The sequence below is a fragment of the Centrocercus urophasianus genome, unplaced genomic scaffold, assembly GCF_019232065.1.
Source record: "Centrocercus urophasianus isolate 14NV4802_14NV808 unplaced genomic scaffold, USGS_Curo_1.0 seq_12, whole genome shotgun sequence".
Taxonomy (NCBI): domain Eukaryota; kingdom Metazoa; phylum Chordata; class Aves; order Galliformes; family Phasianidae; genus Centrocercus; species Centrocercus urophasianus.
The window spans coordinates 15,994,428-16,020,848 of NW_024884364.1; the positions used below are offsets into that span (position 1 = coordinate 15,994,428).

Sequence of the window (26,421 nt, forward strand, 5' to 3'; positions counted from 1 at the left end):
AAAGAGGGGCTGAGAACTGCTACCCCACGGTAAGTATCTTTCTTCCCCCAAAGAGGGGCTGAGAACTGCTACCCCACGCAGTGAACCTGCGCTAGTTCATTCAGTGCAGGCTGAGTGCCTAGGCAGTGCTCACAGACTGATCAACCCAGAAGGACACAGGCTCTGAGGGCTCCCTGCCCCAGTTCACACCCCGTATGAAGCATCCAACGGCACCAGGTCCATGGCCCATCATCCACGTGGCCAACTACACTGCATGGTGCTTTTGGTGGCGCACCAGCTGGGGCTGGAAACGAAAGCTTGCTCCGCACTGGCCGCAGCGGTATGGCTGCTCACCCGTGTGGATGCGGGTGTGCTTGATGAGGTTGGAGTTGCCACTGAAGCCCCGGCCACATTGGCTGCACTTGTAAGGCTTCTCACCGGTGTGGGTACGAGCGTGGTTAATGAGGTCGGAGCTCTGCCCGAAGCGTTTGCCACACTGACCGCAAGAGTAAGGCCGGACACCGCTGTGGGCCTGCTGGTGCTGAAGGAGGTGGGAGTGCTGACTGAAGCTTTTCCCACAGGCTGAGCACTTGTAGGGCCGCTCGCCTGTGTGCATACGCTGGTGTTTGATGCAGGTGGAGCTATCGCTGAAGATCTTCCCACACTCGCTGCACATATAGGGTTTGAGCCCTGTGTGGATGCGCTGGTGCTTCAGGAGGTTAGAACTCTGGCTGAAGCTCTTTCCACACTCTGCACAAGTGTAGGGTTTCTGGCCGGTATGGACTCGCCGGTGCTGGATGAGGTGGGAGCTCTGGCTGAAGCCCTTGCCACACTCCCCACACAGGAACGGGCGCTCTCCAGTGTGCATTCGCTGGTGCTGGATGAGGTGGATGCTCCGGCTGAAGCCCTTGCCACACTCGGAGCAGATGGTGGGCCGCTCTGCACGAGGGGCTCGCTGTGGTGCTCCCACCCTTCTCTCTTGTCTTTTCACCAGGCTGATAGCAGAGCAAGACAGCTTAGCCTCCTCTGCCTCCCTGCGGTCACCTTGCCGTGCCTCTGTGGAACCACACTGACTTCCATCACCGTTCTCCAGCTGTTCCTCTTCTGCTACGGATTCTGCTGCCAGCAAGTCCTGTGGATCTGTGCTTGCAAAGTGATTCAGAAAGGGATCGATCTCAGCACCTGGAAAAAATGACAACTAGTTGCTGTAATCACTAATTGTAATTATTGCTGAGAGACAAGGATGGCAGAGAACAGGTGAGCTCTTCTCCCAGAGAGTATCGTCTGCACTGTGTAGGAGAAGCAGTTCCAGGGAAGGACTGGGATCAAATGTAAAACTAGTTGTGAGAATGCGACCTCATCATGCGACCCAGAGCAGATGTGCCACAAAAGGCAGTGCCGAGGGCAGTGCAATCAGCCTTTCCTTGCCCCCAGGAAATTGTCACATTCTGTCTTCTTAATATTCTGTCTTTCATACATACTCTTAATAGCACATTGACAAGGCTGCAGTGACAGGGAAAGAGAAGGTCTCAAATCAATAAAATAGTTGAAATAAAGTAGTTTGAAGAACACTGCAGAAGCTCAAATTGCTTTCTTGCTTTCTATGTTTATGAACTCATTCCTTACCCATGTCCTTTGAGGCCTCATAATCTTGATCTTCTCCTTGGTCCATCTCGGCAGCTTATGTCAGGTTCACTAATCAGGAATCCTCCTTACAAAAGCAAACAAATCTTAGTTGAATATTCAGCAATAGTGTCACATAATATGCCTTAAAATCTACTCCCCCTACTGAATATGGGGAACAGATGGAGAAATTGCTTAAAAGTATGGAACAATCTGAGCAACAAACGTTTATGGGCACCCTGTGCACCAATGAGGTACCTGATGTCAGATATGTTTTATTTTCTTATAGGAGATTCGAGGTTGCCTCTTTTCTGATGACCAGTATATGAGGAGGGAGATATACCAGATGTGCTGGACGCAGAATTGAGAGACAGCAACAATAGCCATAAGTTTAAAGAAAAAGCAAAACTCAGCCAATCTGCATGCACAGTTGAATCGGAGGCGTTTCTATAACAATGACAACCACAAGAATAATCTTAAAATTATTATTATTTAAATTAAAATTATTCTTAAACTTATTCTAAATGGAAAATGACTCTTTAGTCACCAGAGCATGATTTTCTTACTTGCTACCTCAATTCTCCTTTCTCCTCCAAGAAAAGACTCTCAGGCTGAGGGAGCTAAACCAACGAAACAGGCAATATGATGTTATGTCTATTCCTACTGGATTCTGGCAGATCCCTGCTTTGCAACTCCAACAATTGCCACAAAAGCAATTATTGGGCAGGTTGGTCTTACAAATGCCACCAGCACAAAAGGTAGGCACTGGCAATTGATGCAGAAAAAATGCAGGAGAATAGAGAAAGTACAGTGGTATGAAAAAAGTCCCACTTTATTTCAAAAAGGAAGAATCAAAGGTGGCAGGGGAAGGAATCCAGCTGGGTGAATCTAGGACTGGAGAATGATACGCATCACAGAGTTTCTAGGAATATTTTTAAAGTATTTAAGACATTGTTTGTTGTTGGTTTTTTTTTAACTCTCCTTTTAATCCTTAGTTCCCTAAGTGCCAGCTAGCACCCCTTCAGAAACATTTTCCCAGAATTATGCTTCAAACTACCAATCCTTGTTTATGTATGGCTGAGCCATGGGAAAAGCACATTTTTGGACAGCAATTCAGCTGCAATTAGTTAACTGGACAGATGGCCTCTAGTGCAAACAAACAGCATAAAGTGATGGGTGTTTTGTTGTGGACTGCTTCATCTATCACCAACAGCTATTTATTGAACGATAACAAGCAGTAAGAGATTAGATAGTGTCAGAATTAAGGAGACTACTCAGATGAGGGGAATGGTCCTGGACAGATACCAGTCTTGAAGTCTTTGATCTTGGGTCGCAAAGTTGGACAGAAAGAAAGGGAGCAAGCAAAAGAGACTTACTGAACTATAGAACGATGAAGAAAGAAAGTGAAAGGGGAAAGGAGAAGCTGAGTGCCTACTAAATAAATATCTGCTGAATGCTGATGGAGACCATCTCAGCAGATGCGCCATTTCAGGCTGTCCTGAGCCAACACGTTAGGTTGCTTTCAGGAGCCTTACAGCTCTCAGAACTTCACAACTACTGAGAATCTCTGTTGCAGCAGATTGATGGTAGGAGCCAACCCAGCTACCAACATGCTGCAGTGTGTACCAGATGGCCTGTTCCACCCAAAAGCAGGAGCCAAAGCTCCATGCACACACAGGCCTTTTCTCTGAGTGGCTAACCACAAACAGCAGGGTTCCCCTGTAAAGGGTGTACATATGGGACCTGCAGAGAAGCAGTTCAGAGGTGGCATCTTGCTAAATGTCTGACCACAGCTACCAGGGGAAGTCTCAAAGCACGCAAACAAGTCAGAAGGAAGAGTTCGCTTCTGATCCTGCAAAGACCTCCTGATGCATGGCTGCTGTGCTCAGATTTGCTATGGCAGCACAGCAAAAAGCAGACAGTCCTTATACATTGACAGGCTAGCCTGGGGTAGGGAGAGTTTCCTCCTTTCCCATGATCAGTCCTCTCTGTAAAAAGAGGAGACTGATCTCACCAACAGAGAAGACAGTCCTTCAGGATCTGACAATCCATTGTCTATACCTCAGCTGTTTGCTGATGACTCTTCATTTTCTCTCCTGACCACTCACCTCCATAGCTGTCCTGTGGCTGTGTTGGATTGTGGAGGCTGTAGGAGTCATCCCAGTGTAGAGCTCCATCTCTCAGGCTCCTTGGGGTCCTGCAGTCTGCTCCTGAAGTGCTGTTGCTGTCTGAGTGTTCTCTGCATGGTCACCCCGGGCACCAAGCTGCCATTCAGAGCAAGGTGTGAATATCCCATGCTGGAAGGGACCCACAAGGATTACCGAGTCCAACTCCGGACTCCACACACGACCACCCAAAATCCAAACCCTGTGTCTGAAAGTAGTGTCCAAGCACTCCCTGAACTCCGGCACATGGGGCCATGCCCATCACCCTGGGCAGCCCGTGCCATGCCCACCACCCTGTGGTGCAGAACCTGTTCCTGATATACAGCACTAGCTGGCGATGTCCTCCCTAAAGCAGGGGTTGCTGTGCTGGGACGGGAAGGAGGTGGGGTGGCCAGGGCACAGCCATAACACCCAAAAAGGGATGAGAAGAAGAAGAGGGAGACGTGGAGCTCTGGGGAACCGGGGCAACGTGTGAGGCTGCCTGTGTGCAACAGAGATCGGAAACTGGGCAAGAAGATGCTTTTGCCCGCGGCAGGTGGAAAGCGATGGGACGGGGGAACTGCGCTACAAGCAAGGGACAGGAGAACACAGGGACAGCGGCTAAAGCGGAGACTGGAGTAGAAAAAGGGCAGCCGGCCCTCCCCTCCTCTTCTCCGGGCAGGTCCTCCCTCCACGATGCCGACAGACAAAGGCTCTGTCGAAGCTTCCAACCCGTGCAGCCCTCTCCCGGCCTAGCGCTCCGCTGCTGCCCACCATCCAGCCGCCCCGCGCCTACCTGCAGGGCGCCCGCTGCCGCCCGGCGCCGCCACGCTTCCTGCTCCGCGGGCAAAGGGCGCTTCCTGGGCGGGGCGGCGCGGCTGGGAGCTGTGCGGGAAGGGAGGCAGGCGGGAAGGCCGTGCTCGGCTCTGGGGGAAGCGGGCTGTGAGGAAGGGGGTCGTTCCCGCGTGGAGCTGCGTAGGGCCCCAGCCAACCCGGCCTCGTACCCTCCAGGGATGGGGCATGCACAGCTTCTCTGGGCAGCTGTACCACTGCCTCACTGCCCTCTGACTATCTTAGACAAGCTTCCCTGTTGCACTGGGCAACGCAAGGAAGGGCTCACCTGGGCCTCTGCAGGACTGAGTTCGAGCTGTGTCTGGAGACTCCCTGCAAAGCACAGAACACATCAGCCTGTGACAGCGAGCTGATGCAGTGTTCCTGGTGTGCCCACCGGCAGAAACCTTAAGTGTGCCCTAAGTACTATGGAAACTGCAGTAACAGGGAAATGAATAGAGCTCATTTTTTGTCATGCTGAGGCTTTAAGCATCAGTTTGCATTATGACTTTCTGTTTGAGAAGTTGTCTGACCGATACAAGCTCTTCAGACTTGCAGTCTGTGCTTAGCCTGGGTCTGAGCAGATGGAGAAATGGCCGTAGACAAAATAAGTTGAGAATACTGAAATAGGGTGAATGGGAGGGTCAGATTGGATGTTAGAAGAAATTTCTCGGGAAGAGTGGTAAGGTGTTGGAATTGGCTGCTCAGGGAAGTGGTGGAGTCACCGTCCCTGGAGGTGTTCAAGAGTCATGGAGATGTGGCACTGAGGGACATGGTTAGTGAGCATGGTGGGGATGAACTGATGGATAGACCAGATGATCTTAGTGGTCTTTTCTAACCTAATGATTCTGATTCTGTAGCCTCATCGGTCTGTAGAACAGTACAGCTGTCAGGCACATTGCTGCATCCTTGTCATGTTTGCAGCACAACACATACACTTAGAAATGGGGAAGGCAGAAGATCAATGTGTTCGCAGTCAAAGTACAAATGTATAGAGAGGAATGAATGACAAATGTATCCTGCACATGAAACTACAGTACTGACCGTGGCTTAAATACTGATATGAAGGAACATTGGGCTCAGGCATCAAACTGCTGTCCAGCATCAGTGAAGGCAACCGATGAATTCGTTTTCAAATACAATGTTGAGAAGAAGGTGATTGGAAACCTTCGGTTTCAATCTACCATGACAAATCCTGTCTAACTACTATGACTGCCTGCTATCCAGGCAATGACTGGTGGTGTGGCCAACAAAGACTTAAGGTAGTTTAGCAAGGAGAAGGGCAGAGTTCCTCACACATGCCAAAATAATCATGTGCATCAGTACAGACTGGGAATTGGCTGTCTGAGCGAGTGCCGTGTTGAACAGGACCTGCACACCAAGCAGAATACAGCGCAGTATGCTCCAGTTACAAACAGGGCAGCTTGCGTACTGGGCTATATCAGGGAAAGAATGGCTGGCAGGTCGACAGAGGCCATCATCACACTCTGTTCAGAGATGGGGAGGCCGCACCTGTAATACTATGTCCAGCTTCAGGCCCACCAATGGATATGGAAAAACTGGACAGCATGCCCAAGTTGCTTAGGAGTCTAAAACATGTGAACAGTGAGCAGAAGCAAACTATTCTGCATAGAGGGAAATGATAAAACAAGTCTGGTTTAAAAAATCAGGCTGGACACTGAGAAATACTTCTTTGTTATGGGAGTAGTGTATGAGAGGAGCAGGCTACCTTACAGGGTGCTGGTTCTCCGATCTTGGAGGCTTTTGAAACTTGGCTGGACAAACCCATGGCAGACCTGTTCTAGTGCTGGTAGTAGTTGTGCTTTGAGCAGGAGGTTAGACTGCAGAGGTCTCTTCCAATCAACATTTCAGTGATTCTACAAGCAACCATGCATGTGTCGTCCCACAGACAACTCAATAATTACAAATTGGTAATTAGGGAGAAATCTTTCCAAGAGAGTTTGACTGTCTTAAAAATGTGGAAAGCAGTAAAGTGCCCAAAGTGTGTAATGTAGTCGTATTTCAAGGAAAAGAGAAACCAAGTGTCTCTAGGCTGATAAAAATGGTAAGCTGTCATTTACAAATTCACTATTAAAATACAACTGCCTGAATCGAGTTGGGTGCTTTTGGAATAGTTCCTGCATTTCAAGATAACTGTGTTCAGAAACACTCCCATGTCAAGTCTTGGCTGCATTCAGTTGCTACTGCACAACAACTTTACTGTTTGGTGAAGCTTCATTTGGCCAATGTTTTGGAAGTACCCTTTTTTTTTGTTGTTTTGACAAAGCTGATATACTGTTTTTTAAAAGTTCCATGCATTGAGTGTTAGAAATGCTTATTTATTTATTTATATGTCTTTAAAACAACCTAAACAGCTGAAATGACCAAGGATGTGTGTCTAATGACGAGTTTGTTGGAGCAAAGCAATGAAATCTGATGAGAATTACAGTCAGTAAGGGGAAGCACTACGCTGGGGAATAATTAAGTTTCCACTTTGCGGTGAGTTCTAGCAAACCCTCAGCTTTACCGTTCTGTTGGTGTTGTAGTGCCCGAATGAATGCTTTATCTATCCAACAGTCTTTATAGTAATTACTTTGCATTTAGCTCAACTGCCATCTGAATACAGGGGAAGAAGGTCTTAAGGACATTTGAATGATTGTGGCTGCCCACTGAAGATTGTTTCTTAAACTTTGGTATTGATCAACCATTTTCACTTGAAAGAGCAGAATGATATATTAATCACTCAAATGTAGAGCACCATTGCTCTCCACTACGGCTAAAAAGTAACAAACAGTAAGGCCAGTTTGCTGTCTCATTCTTCTTCAAACACATTTAGCAGAGAACACAACTGCAAATATTTGAGCTTTAAACCACAGACACGCTTTTCCATACCATAGAAAAAATTGCTTGTTAACACTGCAGAAAGCATAGTGCCTTTCCAGAAGACACTGACATCCCATGGTTTGGATTGGAATTACCAAAGCTCCCTCTTCACTCTCGCAGCTGTTTCTGATACGGGAATGACAGAATCATCAAATAGCTGAAGTTGGAAGGCACTTCTGGAGGATCACCAGGTGCAACCCTCTGCTCAAACAAGGGCACCTACAGCAGGCTGCCCTGGATCACATCCAGTTGGGCTCTGAATATCAGTTTTACTGTCTCTGTTACACACATCTGTATTCTATTTCATGGGATGTGGGAAGACCCCTCCCCTCCTTACCCCCTACCTATTATTGCTTTGGCAGTGCTCTTAGAAAACCCTCTGAGAATCAGAAAAATAAACAAAAACAACAATAGCTACAAAGCTCAACAAAAAAAAAACCCACACCACCAAAACAAAAAAAATCCCCATGAAAACAGGTTGGGAAATTAAATTGAGGAATCTCAACAGACACTGGATTCTACGAATGCTTCATCTTCAGCAAACTTTCAGTTTACATAGCCTGCAAACTAAACAGCTGAGATGGTTTGGTGGACTCACCATCACTGGAGGTGTTCAAGAACCATGTGGCACTGAGGGACGTGGTCAGTGGGCACGGTGGAAATGGGTTGGTGGTTGGACTGGGTGATCTTAGTGGTCTTTTCCAATCCTCATGATACCAGGATTTTACGTCGTTTTGCTGTTTATCTCCCTGTTGCGCAGAAATGGGACGTTCTTTGTCATAAGGTGATAGCAGGTGATATTTGTTGGTAGTAGCAAACTGCTTTCCAAGGGCTCATCTAATCATTTAAGTCCACCTCATGGATGTAGCAAGTTCTGTGCTCTTTTGTTTTTTGGCTTTCCCTTAATACCTGCAGCTGAAGTGTGAGGAGTAGTTTATGTCTCTCCACCCTCCAATATCTAGGAATAACTGAACATTTTCAAGGAGCTGTTAACTCAGGACTTGTTATCCAAAGGAAAGAACAACAGATGCAAGTGTGTGTGTTGGGGCATAGGCTAGGTATGTAGAAAGCCTTAAAAAAAACCATATTGAGCACCTGAAGTGAGGTGAGAGGAAGCGGCAGATTCATTTCACAGCAGTTTTTGAGGAGGTTATGGGGTACTGCTGATGTACCCCTATGCTGGGAGGGCTGTATCAGACATTCAGAAGCATTGGGAAGGCAGCTGGGATGCGTCAAGTAAAACATCTTGTACAGTGGTGAGAGAATTGAAGGGGAACCACCAATGTGGCAGTTATCACTTAAGCTTGTATTTTGGCAGGGCAAAGCTGCAAATTGTTTGTACAGCTGTGACTGTGCTCTGCTAATTTTATTTTCCAGCTATATAAATGTTCCAGTGTATGCTGAGAATTTTGCTTTCAAATATCTGGAGAATAACATATCCGTGTACTGGAGGGGGCAGCCTTTCCCTGTTTCTTCCCTCAGGCAGCCTGGTGTTGAATAACTTCAGTGTCAGCGATGGCTGATCCAGAAATGGAACGATATTAACGTGGCTATTTGTTTAAATATGCATTTTGTAGCCCTCATCAAGGTAATTGCGTTCTGCAAAGTTAAAGATAGCAGCCCCGGGTCCCCGTGGCAGCTTAATTTGAATTGGAATCGATTGCTTGACAAGGTACAAGTGAATCTGTGTACCTGAAATTGCATACACATGCCTTATCAGCCCGAAGGTAATGATATGCAAATGATTTGGGCTTCAGCGGTCTGTGGGTGCTGAGAAGCAGTGAATTGCATAAGAGTTTTTGAGCAGTTCAGCTGCTGATGAGAACACTGGCATCTAGTGCCTGGGGATGGCTGTATGCAAGGCTGTGAGAGGTAGGCTGGGGTCACTCAGCTGGTTTCTTGTGTGCCTTTTCTAATTAGACGGATTGCCTTAGGGCCAACCAAGCCAGAGGGAGCTTAAAACCAAAGCTGAAGTAAGGCTGTACATGGGTACGTGTGCATATGCTCATATATGCATACGCCTCTTCATCTTAGCATGAGAATTATGAAGGGCACGCTAAAGTTTACAGGACCGGTGTGACTAATGGTGCAAGTCAACACCTTTCCACTTTGAACCTGGAGAATGAATTCATTAAGCTCTGCTGCTATTTTGAGCTGTGTAAAGACTCAGCCAATTTCTGACTGACTGACTGAAGTGTTGCCCTTTCATCTTACAAAGGATAGCACCAGTTCAGTGTGTCAGGATGGAAGGAAGAGGAAGTTTGCGATTACCGGTAAATGTGCAGTAGGGTGAATTGGGTGCCTTTCGGGCCTGCATGGCTTGTGGAGCTCGTTAAGCTGGCTTAGGTGTAGATTACAGTACCTGGATTGGTACTGGGGAGGATGCTACTGAAGCAGCACACTGTTCATCTTTGTTATGGTTAAAGAGGGTAATTGTTGGTGTAGCTGCTCTGCCCCAGAGATCTTTTGTAGTTGAATGGTGTTGGCTTCCTATGGTACTGGCAGACTCCAGCTACTTCTCTGGATTTATTAGATCACCCTGTTCATTTATATCTCTTTGGTGCAGTACTGTTTAGACTTCTTGTATTTGATGGCTTTTTGTGCTTACTGCTTCTTGTTGTTGATTTGAATGTTTTCCTGCTGTTGGTTCCAATGTTGAAAGAAGATAGTTTGTGGTTTTTGTCCTTTTCTTTTGAATGCACCATTGTAAATTCTTCTTCAGAGTGCTGTAGTGTTCACGGTGTGTGTACTTGCTGAAACAAGGCAGTAAAGATAACCCACAAGGCTATATTTCATGATCAGACATATCCAGTGAAGGCAGCAATGAAAGTTACAGAGACTCTGATCAAGTTTACACACCAGAACTGCTTGTCTTGTTGATTACCTGCATAGCAGCAATTTTTTTTTAGTCATGCTGTGGTCTTTAGGGTGGTTGCATTTGTCTCTCATTTTCTGTATGAGTGCAAATCATCTAAGCAGTTATTTTGGATAGCTGGTGCAGATAGGCTGACATACATTTCATCTTACGGCTCTCAGGTACGTGAACTTCTATGTCTCTGTACTTGGATATGAGGCATTGCTTGATAAGCAGAAGGAAAGGTGACCCGCTTTCCTCCCTACAAATCCTGTCCATTTTGAGGTGACAGATACATAGGAACCACAGACCTCTCTGGAGACTTGCAGAAGCTTGGTCTCACTTGTGTTCCTTTGACTTACCAAGAAGCACTTTGTGTTATCTCCCACGCATTGTTTTATTGGTGTCATGTATGCTTGGATGAAAAACTAGAAGCTGAATGGGACATGTGGCAATATTTTGGTGTTGCACTATTTTACATAAGCAGTTTACTTTGGGGGACTTCCACTATTGCAGATGACTGATACAGTTCTTTGTTGTCAACACCTTCATGCTTCTGTTATAAAACTAAGCACTTGTGGTTTAACCTGGCTGGCAGCTAAGCACCACGCAGCTGCTTGCTCACTTTGCACCCAGTGGGAATTGGGGGAAAGAAGTAAAACTTGTGGGCTGAGGTAGCTTGATGCAAAAGAAAAGGGAAGAGAAAAAAAAAAGAATGCTCAAAACAAGTGATGCATAATGTAATCACTCAGCACTGATGCCCAGCTCAGTCCCTGAGCAGTGACAGACATGCAACCAACTCCCCCAGCTCTTATTGCTGAGCATGATGCCATATGGCATGGGATGGAACATCCTTTTGTCAACTGGGTTAGCTGCCTTGCTGTGTCCCCTCCCAGCTCCTCGTGCACCTCTTGTATCACAGTATTTTTGCAGAGGGCCAGAGGAGCAGCTGTGCAGATGCACAAGTCCATCACCAGCACACAGTCTTCATTTGTTGACCTGCAGGTCATGCTCTGCTCTGAAGTTCTGCACACAGTAGCAATGGAAAACATATTTCTGAAGGATTTTTTTTTCCTATGAAAAGCAGTCTGATGGTGCCAACTTCAGTGGTAACAGTTATGACGTAATGAAGAAAGGGATGCTCACCCACAAATTCATAGCTACTACACCTTTGTTGCTGTGATTGAAGCCACAAAGTATGTATTACAAATTTAAAAAAAGCTGTTTTGTGTGCCTGAGAATGTTATGTAGAGTTAGCATGAAAGCATCCTTTAAATATTTCTACTCACCTACATCAAGTCACATCATTCATTGGTGAGACCTAGGTTAGTGGGGTTTAATGATTTCTTGGTCGGTAAGCCCATGAAAAAGTGTATATATCATAATAAAGAAAAGATCCTTTTTGAAATGTTATCTTTTTTCACCTTCCAGGCTGCATTGTGTGCACTTGTTATTCTTGAAGGTAATAAAATTTGTTTACTTCATTCCTAATTCTGTAGCAGCAACATGCTTCTACATTAAACTGGGATTTAAAACAGTGTGGATGCGTTCCTGGTGGTTTATGCTGCTGGGTTTACTAATTGCAGGATCAGGGCAATGTTTGAGGGATAGGCTGAAAGAAAATTGCTTGTAATGACTTTGTTCTGTGTGTTGTATTTTCAGCTTATGGTAATGTGACAACAATAAACAGAGGTGTGTGTGACTGTTATTTTTTACCTCGGCTATCCCCAGTGGGGGCAGCCTTTTCGTATCAGCTGGTACAGAGGAAATGTGCCCTTACAGCACAGGACACATAGCAATAGTGGACACGGCCAGTGGATTCACATCTTTTGTAATGGAACACTGAGGCTGTGCATCGTTGTGAAAGAGGATGCAGGACAGTACAATGCTATGATATGCATCAGCTCCTGGTTTTGTCCCTATGAAAGGGTATGTTTGCTACATGTGCATGGGGGTGTACATTTTCATTTTAACCTTGGTCTCTCAGTGCACAGGGATGCTTACATTATCATATCATAGAATCATAGAATGGCCTGGGTTGAAAAGGACCATAATAATCATCTAGTTTCAACCCCTGCTATGTGCAAGTTGCCCAACTCTAGACCAGGCTGCTCAGAGCCACATCCAGCCTGGCCTTGACTGCCTCCAGGGATGGGGCATCCACAGCCTCCTTGGGCAACCTGTTCCAGTGTGTCACCACCCTCTGTGTGGTTGTATTATGATATATAGGATGTGTGTTCATGGCTGGCATCTTCTGCCTATTTGTTCTTGAGTTCATGTATTAACCTCATGAGATCACTTGCATGTTATGCTTTCCATGAAACATTTATTGCACTCACAATTAGTATCTACACAAGTCTAGAAACAAGACCTCACTCTTAAATGCAGCCATCGCTTCATTTCACATCTTGATTTTGCTATCTTCTTATCAGCTGCTTGAAATTACCAGGCTACAAACATTTAAGATCTTAATTTTGAAATCTGTGCTAATGTGGCTACTGAGGTCAACTCAGTCTAGCAAGGTTTACTGAAAGCGGTGTTAGCCTTCACTACCATTTCAGTGTGGGCAGAACTTGCAGTCCATTGGACTCTTTACTACTCACAGATTATTTTTTCTGATTTCAGATTTTTTTTCTACTGGCTTTAGTTTTATATTGACTGATTTTAGAGTTTTTGTGTGAAAGAGTTAAGAACAAATAAAAAAATCTTTGCTTGTTGGCCAAAACAATCTAGAATTGCACAGGAGGAATTGTCCAAATTGTTTCCAAGGTAGTAAAAGATTTCAAAAAAGCAAATATGTATGATATCCTACGTGTCCCTTCACTAAATATTCACGTGTGCATTCTTTCAACTTGATACCTTGTCAGAGGGCTTCTAGGTAACTGTGTTGCGTTTCACTTGGCCTGCTTGCAGTCATCTGGATAAGTCCATGTCATCAGGAAGAAAGACAAACAGCCAGTGGCTGTCTTAATAACCTAACTTGCAGTAAGATAGCTTTTATGCAGATTCCATCTGCATACACAGATTCAGTGTTCAAACCATTTGTCTATTGGATTATGTAAGAGATAATGTACTGGATTACCTACTGGATTATGTAAGAAATTGCCCCAAATGCACAGAATGCATGAGCAATCATCTAATTAACGGATAGATGAAACAGAGACTACCTGATGTAAACTTTCCTGGGTAAAGCTGGGCATTCTTTTGCTAGCTTGACCATTTCAGCCAAAGACCAAAGGTGGCTGAAAGTGTCATTTTACTTATTCTTCCTTATTCTTTGTGTTACTCCAGTGTATGTTGGAAATATTGTCATATGTGAGGGGGGAGGCAGTAAATGTTGTATCTTTAAGTGCTTGCTGGTTTAGATGTATCAGAGGGACTCTCTTGTAAATTGGAATTTATGACTATCCTAAAAATGAGAAATCGCTTGCATATCTGCAAGGGTTACTGTGGTGGGAAAGTGGGTAGCTTTTAATTAAATGCTGCTTATGATTGTGGTTTTGTTCTGAATTTCAGTTTGAGTTCAACCAGTTTTACATCAGCGTAACTTTTTTCGGTTTGGTTAAAATTAGCCTTTCTACTGACCAAGCAATGTGGGGTTCATTTGAGATGAAAGCCATTACTTAAAAAAAGAAAGGAAGCAAGGAGGGAAGGAAGGAAGGAAGAGAAAGAGGGAAAGACTTTTCCTGCTTGCTGCTTTCCCTTCATTTAAAACCATCTTGTCTTCACAGGCCAATGCAGACCTGGGCAGTGACATGTTAGGTCCCATATGAAATGACAATGATCTGCACAGTTTCAGTACTGCACGCACTTCGCTGGAACGCAAGGTTGTGCAGCAGTGGTGCTTACAGGGATTTTGTTGCCTGAAGGTGATACCTGGACTACTGTTTCCTACTCCAGATGTGTGTACTTCTGTGCATTGTGTTTTACAAAGCCCACAGTGTTTTGTCTGGTCAAAGTGGAGCTGCTTTGTTTTTCTGTTTTTCAGGCTCTGAGCCATCGCTGATCTACCTTTTGGCCTGTGATGTAAAACCACCCAGGAAGACCTGCAAGTTTAAGTGAGGCAGTAAATGCCTAGCATATGAATATTGCTTACTAGCTGTTCTTATCACTACGCCTTGCACATATCTTAGTTGGTGGCATGGGACAGAAAGAACAGCTGCTGAGCCAGACAGTTGGCTGAGGTCTGTCCTAGTGCCATGGGCTACAGATTCTTGCGTATGCATTATGAAAAGAGGCCATTTGGTTGTGAATCATTTAGACAAAGGTAATAAGACAACATTTAATTTCAGAAGTCAACTTTCTGATATAATGTACATACAAGAAGCAAGAAAAATAATGGAATCATAGAATCTTTTGAACTGGAAGGGACCCTTAAAGGTCATCCAGTCTAACTCCCCTGCAACGAACAGGGGTAGCTACAGCTCCATCACATGCTCATAGCCCTGATTTGAGCCTCTCCAGGGATGAGGCATCCACTGCCTCTCTGGGCAACCTGTTCCAGTGCCTCACTAACCTTATCATAACAAACTTTTTTCCTTATATCCAACCTAAATTCTCTCCTCTTTTAGTTTCAAATAATTTCCCCTTGATTGAGATAAATAGATCTAATATGTACAGTATGTGTTTTGACAACCAAGTTTTCATTATAAAGCAAATGGGCATGTTTGGAAAAAATGCTGTTCTCTATTTTTTTTTTGTTGTAAAATCAGCAGGACTTGTTGTAACTACTATCTTAATTGCACTGATACAGCGTTTTCAGAAGTGTGAACACAGGACAGGTAAGAAACACTTTTCAACACTTAAATTGCTATTTAAACAAGCTATTTATGTATAGATCTAGGTCTCTGCATTTCAGGAAATATCTGATTTCAGTTTTTACTATGAATTCAATCAAGGCCAGCAAACTGCAACTTCATGTTGCTGTCAAGTAACTGCTGGGCTGAAAACAATTTAACCTTCCCAAGTCCATGATAACTTTGCATGGTACCGATAAAGCTGATTGCTTCCTCATTTGCTTTGAGACCTGTGTGAGGTCTAAATTGAAGATCTTTTGGTTTGTTAGTTCTGAATAGCTTACTTCAAATGGAGTGTGGTGTTGAGTGCCATGTCACCACAAGACTTGCTTGTCAAGGCCCAGGGTAGTATTTTGGGCAGTGGCATGGGATATAGGATATGTTTTCAGCCACCCAATGGTTACTTTCTCCATTGTTAAGCACATGGCATTTGCAATTTCGAGTTTGTGGTTCTGCAGCTGACAAATCAGCTGATGGATGGGAATCAGGGAATCTCAAATGGTACGATATTACTACTGGTGCACCAGTGTGGAAGTGTTCAGCTCCTGCTGTACTTCTGCTCTTAGTAACCCCCTCAAAAGAAAAGTTCTTTGAGAGGCTGGGCAAAGTAGACAGTTAACTAATGTTCTCCATCTCCGAGGCAGCTATACCAAAAACCTGTTGGTACTGTTTGAGTCCTTGAAGTATCCTCTCCTGAGGTAATCTATAACAAGGATGTGCAGAAGTTCTGGACCAGTTGCAGTGGAGTGCTTTTGCCACTCGTTCTCAGTCATACTCAATTCCTGACTGAGATTTCTCCAATAAAATTAGCTCTTGGAATCCGCCTCTCACTCCAGATATACAGACAGGTTCTGACCCTTCGTAATTTGATGGCGTTAGGGTACACTGTACACCAGTGTCCACTAGACACTTATACTCCTGTGCTTCTGATGTGCCAGGCCATTGAATCCACACAGCCCAATAAACCTGACTGTCCTTTTCCTCCACTGACTGAAGGCAGGGCCCTTCTGGTTCTGGTTATTGTATTCATCACTCATGAATGCAAACCAAAAGGCTGGTTATCAAACTCAGAAATAAGATCAGGCCATCTACTCTGTTTGGAGAACTACCCACTGGCAAGTGGAATGGTCATTTTCCAGGAATGGTTTTCCCTTGCAACTCACATATCTGTACCTCTAGGATTGAAGTGAGTTTTCCATCTCATTTCCTCATATCCTCTCCATGGTCATGCAGGTAAGTCCACAGGTTAGCATGTGATGTACACCCAATATATCTTCTGTCTTGAATTGAAAAATGCTTACTTCTGGTAGCTGAGATGCTAGTCCATGCAGGCAGGACAGAAGATTTATTCCCTTCGACTTGTTTGGCCACTGGGGAATGCTTCTCCACAGCTGAAACACAGGCCCTCAGAGAGGAGGAGAGATATATATATTGCTGGAGTTGGCCAGTGAATTTATCCATCATCTGTTCTTTGTCTTTCCAGGTCATTGCTGGCAGTGAGTTGGCATACAGAGATGGTGAACTCCGTACAAACTCACCCCGCATAGACTGTGAAATAACACATCTCAATTTTGGAATAATTGGTAGTTCAGGCCAACATTATACATCACCTCCAGCACAGCTAATTCCCTTAGGCACTGGATACCTCTTTCCATGGTGGTCCACTTGCCTGGTTGACATGTAAAGAATGTACTTGTTACATTTCCACAATAAGGTTCCTAAAGTGCGAGGATGATGGCACTGCTGAGTACTACTACCAAAATAAATCCACAACCGGATTGTATTATAACAAGAGCATATGCTATATACAAGCTGGAAAAATCATAAATAAGCCTAGACCAGCTTTCAGAGTGATGAATAACATGGCCAGAGTTAAGAAAAACAACAAAAACAACTGCTCCCCTCAGTTATATAGTTTTCACATGATGCCATATGCATGGAGTGCCCCTTTGGGCAGTTTAGGTCAGCTGTCCTGGTTCTGTCCCCCCTCCACTCCTTGTGCCCTCCCAGATCCCTCGCTGCCAGGACAGTAGAAGAAGGGGAGAAACTAAAATGTGCTTGGCTCTGTACGGCACTATGCAGTAACAACCAAAACATCGGTGTGTTGTCAACATAGTTTTTCTCTTAATGCCAAAACATAGTGTTATACCAGCCACTGTGAAGAAAATCAACTCTGGGACATACCACAGAGCTGAAACGTACTACAGAGAACTCATTCATTTTCTCTACAGCACATCTACGCTTTCTTTGAAGAAAGTGATAGTAGTAAGCACGGATTCACAAAGTGACAGCAGTGCTTAACCAACATGGCAGCTTTCTGCAGTGGGATGAATGGCTTGGGGGATTTGGGGAGAGCTCTGTTACTTATCTCAACTTTTAATAGGTTTTCTGTATTGTCTCCCATGCCTTCCTCATGTATAAACCCATGAAGTGTAAGTGGAGTGAACTCTCTGATGTGGACTGAACACTGACTGAACTGCTGGGCTCAGGGATTTTGTGACTAGTGGTACAAAATCCAGTGGCTAACCAGTTCTTGGTAGTATATCCAGATATTGATATTGACCCTATAACTGCTTAACTTCACTACTGACACAGACACTGGACAGAGTATCTATCACCAGCAAACTTGCAGAGAAAGCACAGTACTGGGAGGAGTGGCTGCCACACGAGGAGAAGGACTTTGGCAGGCTGGAGAAAGTTTCAGAAAGCTTCATGAAGTTTAACAAATGGAATTGTGGAACCTGGGAAGGAATAGCCTCACATGCCAGTATACACAGGGGACTGAGCGACTGGAAGAAATTTTGCTGAGAAGAACCTTGCTGTCCTGGTGGACACCAAGTTTAATGTGAGCTACCAACAGGTTCTTGTCACATTGAAGGTCAACAATATCCTGGGCTGCATTGGGAAGAGTGTTGTCAGCAGGTTGAGGGAGATGATTTTTTCCACTCAAGTGAGAGCCCATCTGGAGCACTGTGTCCAGTTCCTAGAACAAGAAAAAGACAAGTTAATGGAACACGTACCTACATGGTACCTCCAGAGCATTAGGGGGGGAGTGTTATGTGATAATTAATTGGGTGTGATGTTGGCAGAAGTTTTTGATGCAAAGAGCAAACACAGGCACACTTTGTTAATGTTACTGACAGAGGACAGAAGCAGTTCCGGTTGGAATTAGCATACAGCCTATGTGATCTTGTTTGGACAGTGCTCACTCTAGCTTTTATATTGTATGATTAAAATTAATGGAGAAGCAAACTATGCTTTCTGTGTTCTCTTAAGGACAGCTACAGTCAATCTTTCTCAAGTACATTACAGCCTTTTCAAAATGGTTTGCTGTTCCTTGTGCAAGAGGAAGTAAAACCATAACTGTCAAGCCCTACTAAGTATGTAAATGGAGGGAAAACCTTGCAAAGAGAAATATTTTGAATCTGTGACAATGCATGCAAATATCATCTTATTCAGTGACTGCATGACCATTTTAAACAGTAACCTGGAGGCATGTGTTTAAAGCATTCCAAAGAAAACAGAAAGATAACAGTCCTCTAGAACATATGAAAGCTCTCCCTCTTCTTAGTTTGTATATTGCATGTATATTGCATGTATATTGCCCACTTCAATGTGTAATCATTATAAAAGTCTGCAAAACCAAAATTGTTTTGTCAAATCAAGTGAAGTAGCTAAAACAATGTGTCTTTGCAGGACAAGTGAAGATGTTTCTGCTTTGATTTCAGTATTACTGTTACCTTTCCATATCCAGCCTTTGTGAATTTTCTACAGCCAGCCATCATTACTTAGATTTGAAGACATGCCCATCACAGATGTCTTGTACATTCCCATTGTGATTTGCAGTAGATTTCCCAGAAACTGAAGTGATTGCTCACACTTTGCTATAGACACAAAGCTTCAGAATACGATTCTCATCTGATCTTTTTACTCCTTACCTGGGCAGTTTTCCTTTTGGTGTCTCCATACCACTGTTCGAATGCATTCAGTGCCAGAAACACGAGCCTCTTCAGCCAAAGGAACAAGAAAAACCCCACTGCTCACCCCTACTACCCCAAATCTGGTTTCATGAAATGACTTCACGATATTCATGAAATATCTGAAGTCCCAGCCAAAATTTCTTGATCATGCAATTGGTTCACAAACATATGCTGCAGTTTTAAAGCTGTGTCTAAACTTCTGCTTCTGCTCATTCTCAGTCGCTGGGTCAGTCTGAGACTTCTAAAATTATATGTCAGTCATTCAATTTTAAAGAAGAGGACTGTGGTTAAATGCTATAGAGCAGTGAGTTTCAAAGCATGCCATATGTGGATTGGGCAGAAGAGTTCAGCATCAGTAGAGGTTAGATGAGAGAGGGGAATGGGATGGAGCAGCAGGAAAATGTCGGTGGAAAGGGAGTAAAAGATCCCTTGTTGGATATTCCCAGACCATGTGGTTTGCGTTCTTCTGTCTGTTTTCTTTCCTTGTTAAACTTCAGCATTTCCCTTTGCCTCCTTTAGCCAATTTGGTGAGTTGTGGTCTGAAGAAATTGTGTTCCTCTGATGCCTTTACGCTAAATATTGTGTGGCTGTGCTCAGGAAGCCCTCCATGAGGAAATACTGTATCAGAGGTGTCTTCCTGGAAAAATGAGTCCCCCTGGGAAAGACATTCCTCAGCAGCCCATTCTCTTCATCTCCAGGTAAGCTATGGTGCACGTGTATTCAAAGGTAGAATGGATGTAAATGCTTGTAGAGCAACTTTACCAGTAGTAAAGCAGTGTTTCCCAATCAGAGAACAGAAACAGAAGCAGCAACATGAGATGTATGTATAACTATAGCTATACAAAAGTATATATAAGCCAAATTTACAGAATTCATAGAAGTATGTATCTCAAGGCTGAATGCAATTAAACGTAAGGAAGATGATTAATTTTACCCTCCAATCTTCTGAACTTTGAGCAAATATATATTTCTTCATGTAGACATGCAACATTTAAATCTTTAGTAATGAAGTATTTTTTTGTTTCCTAAACCCTTAAAATTAGTTCAGAATTAATCAACTTATGGTCAAGGCTTTCCTTTTCCGTTTGTAAAGTGCTGTAATTGCGGGCGTTACAGATCACTTGGCTTCAGTTGCAGACAGAAACTGTAGCATCTCTTTCAGCTCAGACTGACCATCAGAACTCAGTTCTTCTAATTTGTCTCGCTTCCTCATGCTGCATTCACTGTTGTGCTGCTCAGTGCTGTTGGACAGGACGTGCAGAAACTCAAAAGTAAATTCTGCCTGCAGTCTCTGTGTCCCTCTCCATCTTCTGTGCATTTCGGTGGTGGTGGTGTTACACGGAGAATGTGGTTCTCCTAAGGGTAGAAAAGTACTGCAGAACATCAGTCCAGCATTTTTCCTGTGGTGCTCTTTTTTTTTCTTTCTTTTTTTTCTATTTTTTTTTTCCCCCCCAGATAGATCCTAAAAGCTCAGAGTTGTTTGAATTGGAAAGGACCTTTAAAGGCCATCCAGTCCAACTCCCCTGCAGTGAACAGGGACACTTACAGCCCCATCAGATGTTCGGAGCACTGCCAGCTTGACCTTGGGTGTCTCCAAGGATGGGGCACCCACCACCTCTCTGGGCAACCTGTGCCAGTGCCTTGCTACTCCTATTGTAACAACTCTTTTCCTTATATCTAGTTGTTTCAGGGTATGTTTGGATCTGAGAGAGAGGATGTCTCAGGAGCAGAGGCAAGCAAACCATGTGCTCAGAGAAGCATAGAGGGTTATGGGTGTTATTCAGCATACACTCACTCGTATACACGCAGGCATCCATTTTAGATAATCCCCATAAGCAGAAACTCCCTAAGCAAGTGCACTATAACTTATTGACCCTTGAGAAACAGCAAGCTCTCAAAAAGGGGAGAGAAGGAACATGCTGGTGGTGGATTTGGTAGGCAGTGCCAGCAGGGCCTCCCCTGCTTTAAAGTGTGCTTTTCCTTTCTCCTGCACCACAGCCTTTCTCCTGCTTTTATTCCACTCATGGTCTACAGGGTTTTTTCCACTTGCGCAGTGTACCCACACTGCCAGTGTGTGACACAGAGCCCAAGTGGAACACCTGCTTGCAAAATATGTCTCTGCAAAAACAAGATAAACTACCAAGGTCAGCAACAGCCACAAATATCAGTTCCCTTTAAACTGTCAGAATACTTTGTTCCATCCCAGGATCATTCTTCAGCTGGGGCCTTTAGGTCCCTGACACCCCAGTCTAAATCTTCCTTCTTTTAGTTTGAAACCACTGTCCTATCACAACAGACCCTTCAGAAGAGTCTGTCCCCTTCTTTCTTACAGCCCTTCTTCAAACACTGAAAGGTTGCTCTCAGGTCACCCCATGGCCTTCTATTCTCCAAGCTGAACAGCCCCAGCTCTCAGCCTATCCTCATAGTGTGGGTGTTCAATCCCTTGCACCATTTTTGTGGCCCTCCTGTGGATGAGCTCCAACAAGTCCACATCTCTCCTGTACTGAGGATTCCACGTCTGGATGCAGCACTCCAGGTAAGGATTCAGCAGCTCAGAGCAGAGGGGCAGGTTCACCTCCTTGCCTGCTGGTCATGCCACATTTGATTTAGCCTAGGACACACTTTGCTTTCTGGGCTGCAAGGGCACATTGCTGGCTCATGTCCAGCTTGCCATCCGCTAGTATTTCCAAGTCCTTTCAGCAGGGCTATGCTCTATCCTTTCGTCCCCCAGCTTGTACTGATAGTGGAGGTTGCCACAACCCAGATGCAAGATCTTGCAATTGGCTTTGTTGAACTTCATGAGTGTCTCTTGGGCCCACAACTCAAACCTGTCTAGGTCTCTCTGGATGGCACCCAGTCTCTCAGACATATCAAATGCACCACTCAGCTTGCTGTCATCCACCAGCTTGCTGAGGGTGCACTTGATCCCACTGTTGATGTTGTTGATGAAGATATTAAACCGCACTGATTCCAGTATAGACTTGAAGGCACCACTTGTCCCTGATCTCCATTTAGACCTAGAGCCATTGACCTTAACTCTCTGGGAATAATTTCACAAACAGTTCCTTGTCCATTGAAAAGTCCACCCATCAAATCTATAACTTTCCAATTCAGAGAAGAGTGTTCACATCTAAGGCCTTAGTGCAGTCTAGATAGATGATATCAGTGGCTCTTCCCTTGTCCATTGATGCAGTTACACCATCATAAAAGGCCACTAGGTTGTCCAAGCAGGATTTGACCTTTGTGAAGCCATATTAGTTCTTTCAAGTCAACCCCTGTATGGGAACTTGATCACAGCCTGATCCTCTGATTGACCACCTGAGGCAAGCAACGAGTCAGCTGCAGGAGCACAGGTGAAGGCAATTCTCCTGTGCTACCAGGAAGGGCTGGAGCCTGGCTTCACCTCTCCTAGACCCCATTTAAGAGCTGACTGTCACTGAGGAAGGATCTCTCTCTGGAGATTGCTTCTTGTGCAGTTTGCTGTGAGCCTACAACACCAGTGAGTATTTTTGTTTATTTTGATTATCTTTCTGCTGTGATAATCTTACTAAACCTAATCTGTATAGTTATTGATCTTACATCATACCAAGCCTAATCTCTGTATAATTATTGACTATACACCCCTCTTTTTTTCCATGTGCCTTAGAATAGCTTCAAGGAGGATCTGTTCCATCATCTTTTCCTGTGCAGAGGTGAGACTGACAGGTTTTAGTACTAGGTAAGATAAGTCGGTATGTATTGCTGTTTTACAAAAATGTACAGAGAAAGAAGTTACTGAGGAGCTGGTGCCTGGTAAGTAAACATGTTATTTCATGAATGCTTGTGCTTATGGTAAGGCAGAATTTTCCAATCAGAGGTAAGGAACAGAGGCAGTAGCACTAGAATGTGTGCCCAAGCTTAGCTGTATGAGTCATGCATAAACTGCATGTACTGAAATCATGGAAAACTGAGGTCACTTTTTTCAAATAGATTTCCCCCAAAATTACTTTTTACAGAAGCAGCAACTACATTTCTCAAAGTGACCTTCTCACAGATCTACGGACAATGATCTTTAGTAAAGGATTATCTTGAAACTTTCTGGTTTATCAAATATTAACAAAGTCATGGAAGTCTTGCAGTCTTCCATGTTTTGCTTTGTAATTATCTGTGTTATGGACCAATCAAACGTACAACAAAATGCTGTGTACCATTAGTGGAAGTTGTTCAACAGTGTAGCAGCTTCCCTCAGGGAGGTATGGCTTAAATTTGCTCATCAGGTGAAAGGATAGCCTAGCTTTCCCAGTCCTATGGGGAACCATATTAGTGAGATTAAATCTCTCACTAATAATGGGAAGAGGAGAGAATTAATGCAATTGAGAAATGTAAAGATGGATTCCCCAGTGCTGCTATTTGAGTATAGTTTACCAATCATGCTGGGATGAGTTTAGATTGTTCTTGAAGAAATAGAGAAAGAAGAGGGGAGGAACATTACAATGGGCCAAGGCTCATGGACAGTGTGAAGGAACAGTGAGGAGTAGTCCTAGGTCACTTGGTTTGAGGATGGAGAACTTGAGAATAGATCAGCAACTACTGAAAATGCGCACTTCTTCACCCAGGATCAGTGAATAAACAATTTAGGCCAACACCCTGCTTGAGTAGGGTCAGCTATGAACCTCATACACTGCAGTGACCACTGAGGAACAGAGAATCACAAAGCTTGAAGACAGATGTGTTGGATGATGAGATGGCATTGGGTCCTGTGTGCAGGGAACTGTAAGTATGGTTAAGTGGCCTGCACTTAATTCAGGTATCTTGTGTGATCCTCAGACTTCTCCCCTGTTTCCAAGTGACTGGTGGAAGTATATTGGCTTTTCTTCTTTGTGTGGGAATAGAATTCTCCGTCTCCATTTACACAAGTATCAGTGTGTCTACAAGAGTAAACCAGATTGATTGGATGCATTCTGATCCATATGGTATCTCTTCTGTGATCAGTGGTTTCCTGTTTATTGGTAGTAGTGAGGAAATGATTAAAGACAGCAGGATATTCCTTTGCATCTTCTTAACTCTGAAGGCACATCAGATAGACTTGTGGTAGTGTAACTGTGCCTGATGAGCTGACATCATCTGAGAACAACCAACATCACCCATCGTTCTTCAGCATTGTTTATGCTGTGCACCCTTGTTTTGGTAAGCCTTGTTTGTATGCCGTCTTTTGTTTTGGTTTCTCAGTAACATTCTGTATGTGGGATGGAGAGTTAGTCCACTCAAATTGTATCTGAGAGTATATTTTTTCCAGCATAACTGTGTGGTGTACTGTATTAGGTTCTAGGTGCATGTGATCAGCTCTTGGGGAAACAGGAGAAGCGAAGCAAGAACAACAACCAGTTTAATTCACTGCATCGCAACTTGGGTTTGAGGGAGCCTGATTTTGTAGGGGGGCTGCTCTTGGAAAGAGCAGATGACCTCCTGTGCAATTGGTTACAACACCTGAAGAGTGTAAGCATGGTATGATGGGAAAGAGGAAAAATGGATCAGAGCTCTTACGTGAAGTGAACGTTGTCCTCAGTTACATCTGTGCTATGGTAGAACACAATAGCTGGACTACAGTGTGACCTGCATCTGGTGACCCCATTTTTGCCTAAATTGCAGAGACTTGTGACTTGGCTCACTTAAAGTGTGCCAGTTTGTTAGGTCGTTCCTTGTGTTAGGTGGATAGCCTTGAAGACTTTAGAAAAGGAGGTTCTGACTGCAGTAGGCAACTGAGGCAAAGAGGATCTGAGATGAGCAGAGAGGAAACCTTTAAAAGGTCTTTCTCTCTGGATAGGAATGTTCCAGAATCTATCCAAAACTTATGGTATTTGAAAATCTTGCATGGTTGTCCTATGATATGATGGCTGTTGTGTATCTCTCATCTTCCTGAATGTCTAGAGGAATCAGCCTTCTTCAGTCAGCAGTAGATTTCATGCCTTACCTAACAGGACCTTAATTCTCAAGAGTGCACTTCAAGAGGATTGAAGGAAGTATGCTGTCAAGAGATATGATGTATCTGGTTATCTCCTTTACAAAAGAGGCTTTCAACTACATGTGTAAGGTAGATTTAGAAGCCTTAAGAATAATGTTTTGTTGTGCTGTGCAAAGTGTCTCAGAGTTACTTTTATCCCTACATTGCATTCCTTGTAGCACGTAAAAGAATTTTTAACAACCTATAAAGATGCCTCTACAATACAGTTAGGAACTGAGAGTCTTTTAACTGAAATATGAAAATGCGTACCATCTCTGTCCACGATTTTTTCCCATTGTTTTTTGAATCAGTAAGTAATGAAATATATTTTTGCAAGTAAGCCTTATTGTGGATTTAGGCAAAAAAAAAAAAAAATCTAAGTGGTGAATTTCTCAAGTTGTCATTTCAGAATTGGCAAATGACAAACTGCTGCTTTTTTTTTTTCCTCCCTGATTTTTTTTTAAGTCTGGAGAGATCCCCAGCTCCAAGACAGGCAAAAATACAGAGTTTCGGTCTCCAGTGAGATAAAAATAAATGTATAGAAAGAAGTGCTCCAAAGAAAAGAATCAGGGATGAGTATCAGTTTGATCTGTATACCTCTCAGTTTTCAGGGAGTGCTTTAAGGTTCAGTGTCATCAGAAATTCACTTTAGAGTGTGAGCCTCTATAACTGTCATATGTGCAAGTGATTAGAAGCGCTGTTGTAGAGGACTGGAAAGCATAAGGTAGAAATCCCTGCAGTCAACATTCTTAATCTTTCAAGGTGTGAAAGTCAGTCTCATGGTGACCTTCTTGAGCTTCAGAAGGCTTAGGTCTGGCTGTACATTTGTTGCAAAGCAAACTCTGTTGTGGTGCAGTTTGGACCTATTCAGGGACTACTCCATTAGAGGAGAGCTGGGCACTAAGGTGGTCTGCTCTCCTCCATATTAAGAGTCGATCCAGTTTGCTCTGCCATATGATAAGAAATAAGCTCTGAAGGCCATATTTGCACTTTCTGAAAAAGCTACTCACTTCAGATTTTCAGGATATGCAGGAATTATCTAATCTTAAATGGCCATATTTATTTTGGTCTTAGCCTCAACCAGGTGCTATCTTGTTGAAGAGTCACAAACAAAGACTTTTCTTCTTGCTTTTCTGTTTCTTTGCATGCTGAAGTTCTGACCCTACAAAAAACCCTTTTCAATCTCATTCAGTTTGTAGACTCCTAAGTTGTTTCCAGTGGAGATTTTGTCCTTGTACAATGAATTTCAATCTTTGGATGCCTTTTTTTAATGTGTGTGTGTGTGTGTGTGTGTGTGTGTGTATATATATACATACACATATATACATACACATATATACATACACATATA

At 43.8% G+C, this 26,421-nt stretch overlaps 1 protein-coding gene and 2 long non-coding RNA genes across 5 annotated transcripts; 1 reads left to right on the forward strand and 2 right to left on the reverse strand.

The window, feature by feature from the left end:
• Positions 1 to 6: 6 nt before the first annotated feature.
• Positions 7 to 4,591, reverse strand: LOC122156326 (zinc finger protein 239-like). Of its 2 annotated transcripts, none has more exons than XM_042811007.1 (4): positions 4,543 to 4,591; positions 3,711 to 3,866; positions 1,606 to 1,690; positions 7 to 1,161 (listed from the first exon to the last, which is right to left on the reverse strand). In XM_042811007.1, the coding sequence occupies exons 3-4, from the start codon at positions 1,649 to 1,651 to the stop codon at positions 245 to 247; spliced, it is 963 nt and encodes a 320-aa protein (XP_042666941.1). In that variant the 5' UTR covers positions 1,652 to 1,690; positions 3,711 to 3,866; positions 4,543 to 4,591; the 3' UTR covers positions 7 to 244. The 2 variants fall into 2 exon arrangements, with proteins under 2 accessions (XP_042666941.1, XP_042666942.1); XM_042811008.1 differs by having other exon boundaries at positions 3,711 to 3,899; positions 4,543 to 4,584.
• A 5,850-nt stretch (positions 4,592 to 10,441) lies between these two features.
• LOC122155689 lies at positions 10,442 to 18,722 on the forward strand. Of its 2 annotated transcripts, none has more exons than XR_006167295.1 (3): positions 10,442 to 10,496; positions 14,303 to 15,095; positions 16,594 to 18,722. It is a non-coding gene; the product is annotated as an uncharacterized LOC122155689 (long non-coding RNA). The 2 variants fall into 2 exon arrangements; XR_006167294.1 differs by lacking the exon at positions 10,442 to 10,496 and adding an exon at positions 13,331 to 14,216.
• Positions 16,873 to 20,488, reverse strand: LOC122155690. Its single transcript, XR_006167296.1, has 2 exons — positions 19,049 to 20,488; positions 16,873 to 18,093 (listed from the first exon to the last, which is right to left on the reverse strand). It is a non-coding gene; the product is annotated as an uncharacterized LOC122155690 (long non-coding RNA).
• Positions 20,489 to 26,421: the final 5,933 nt, after the last annotated feature.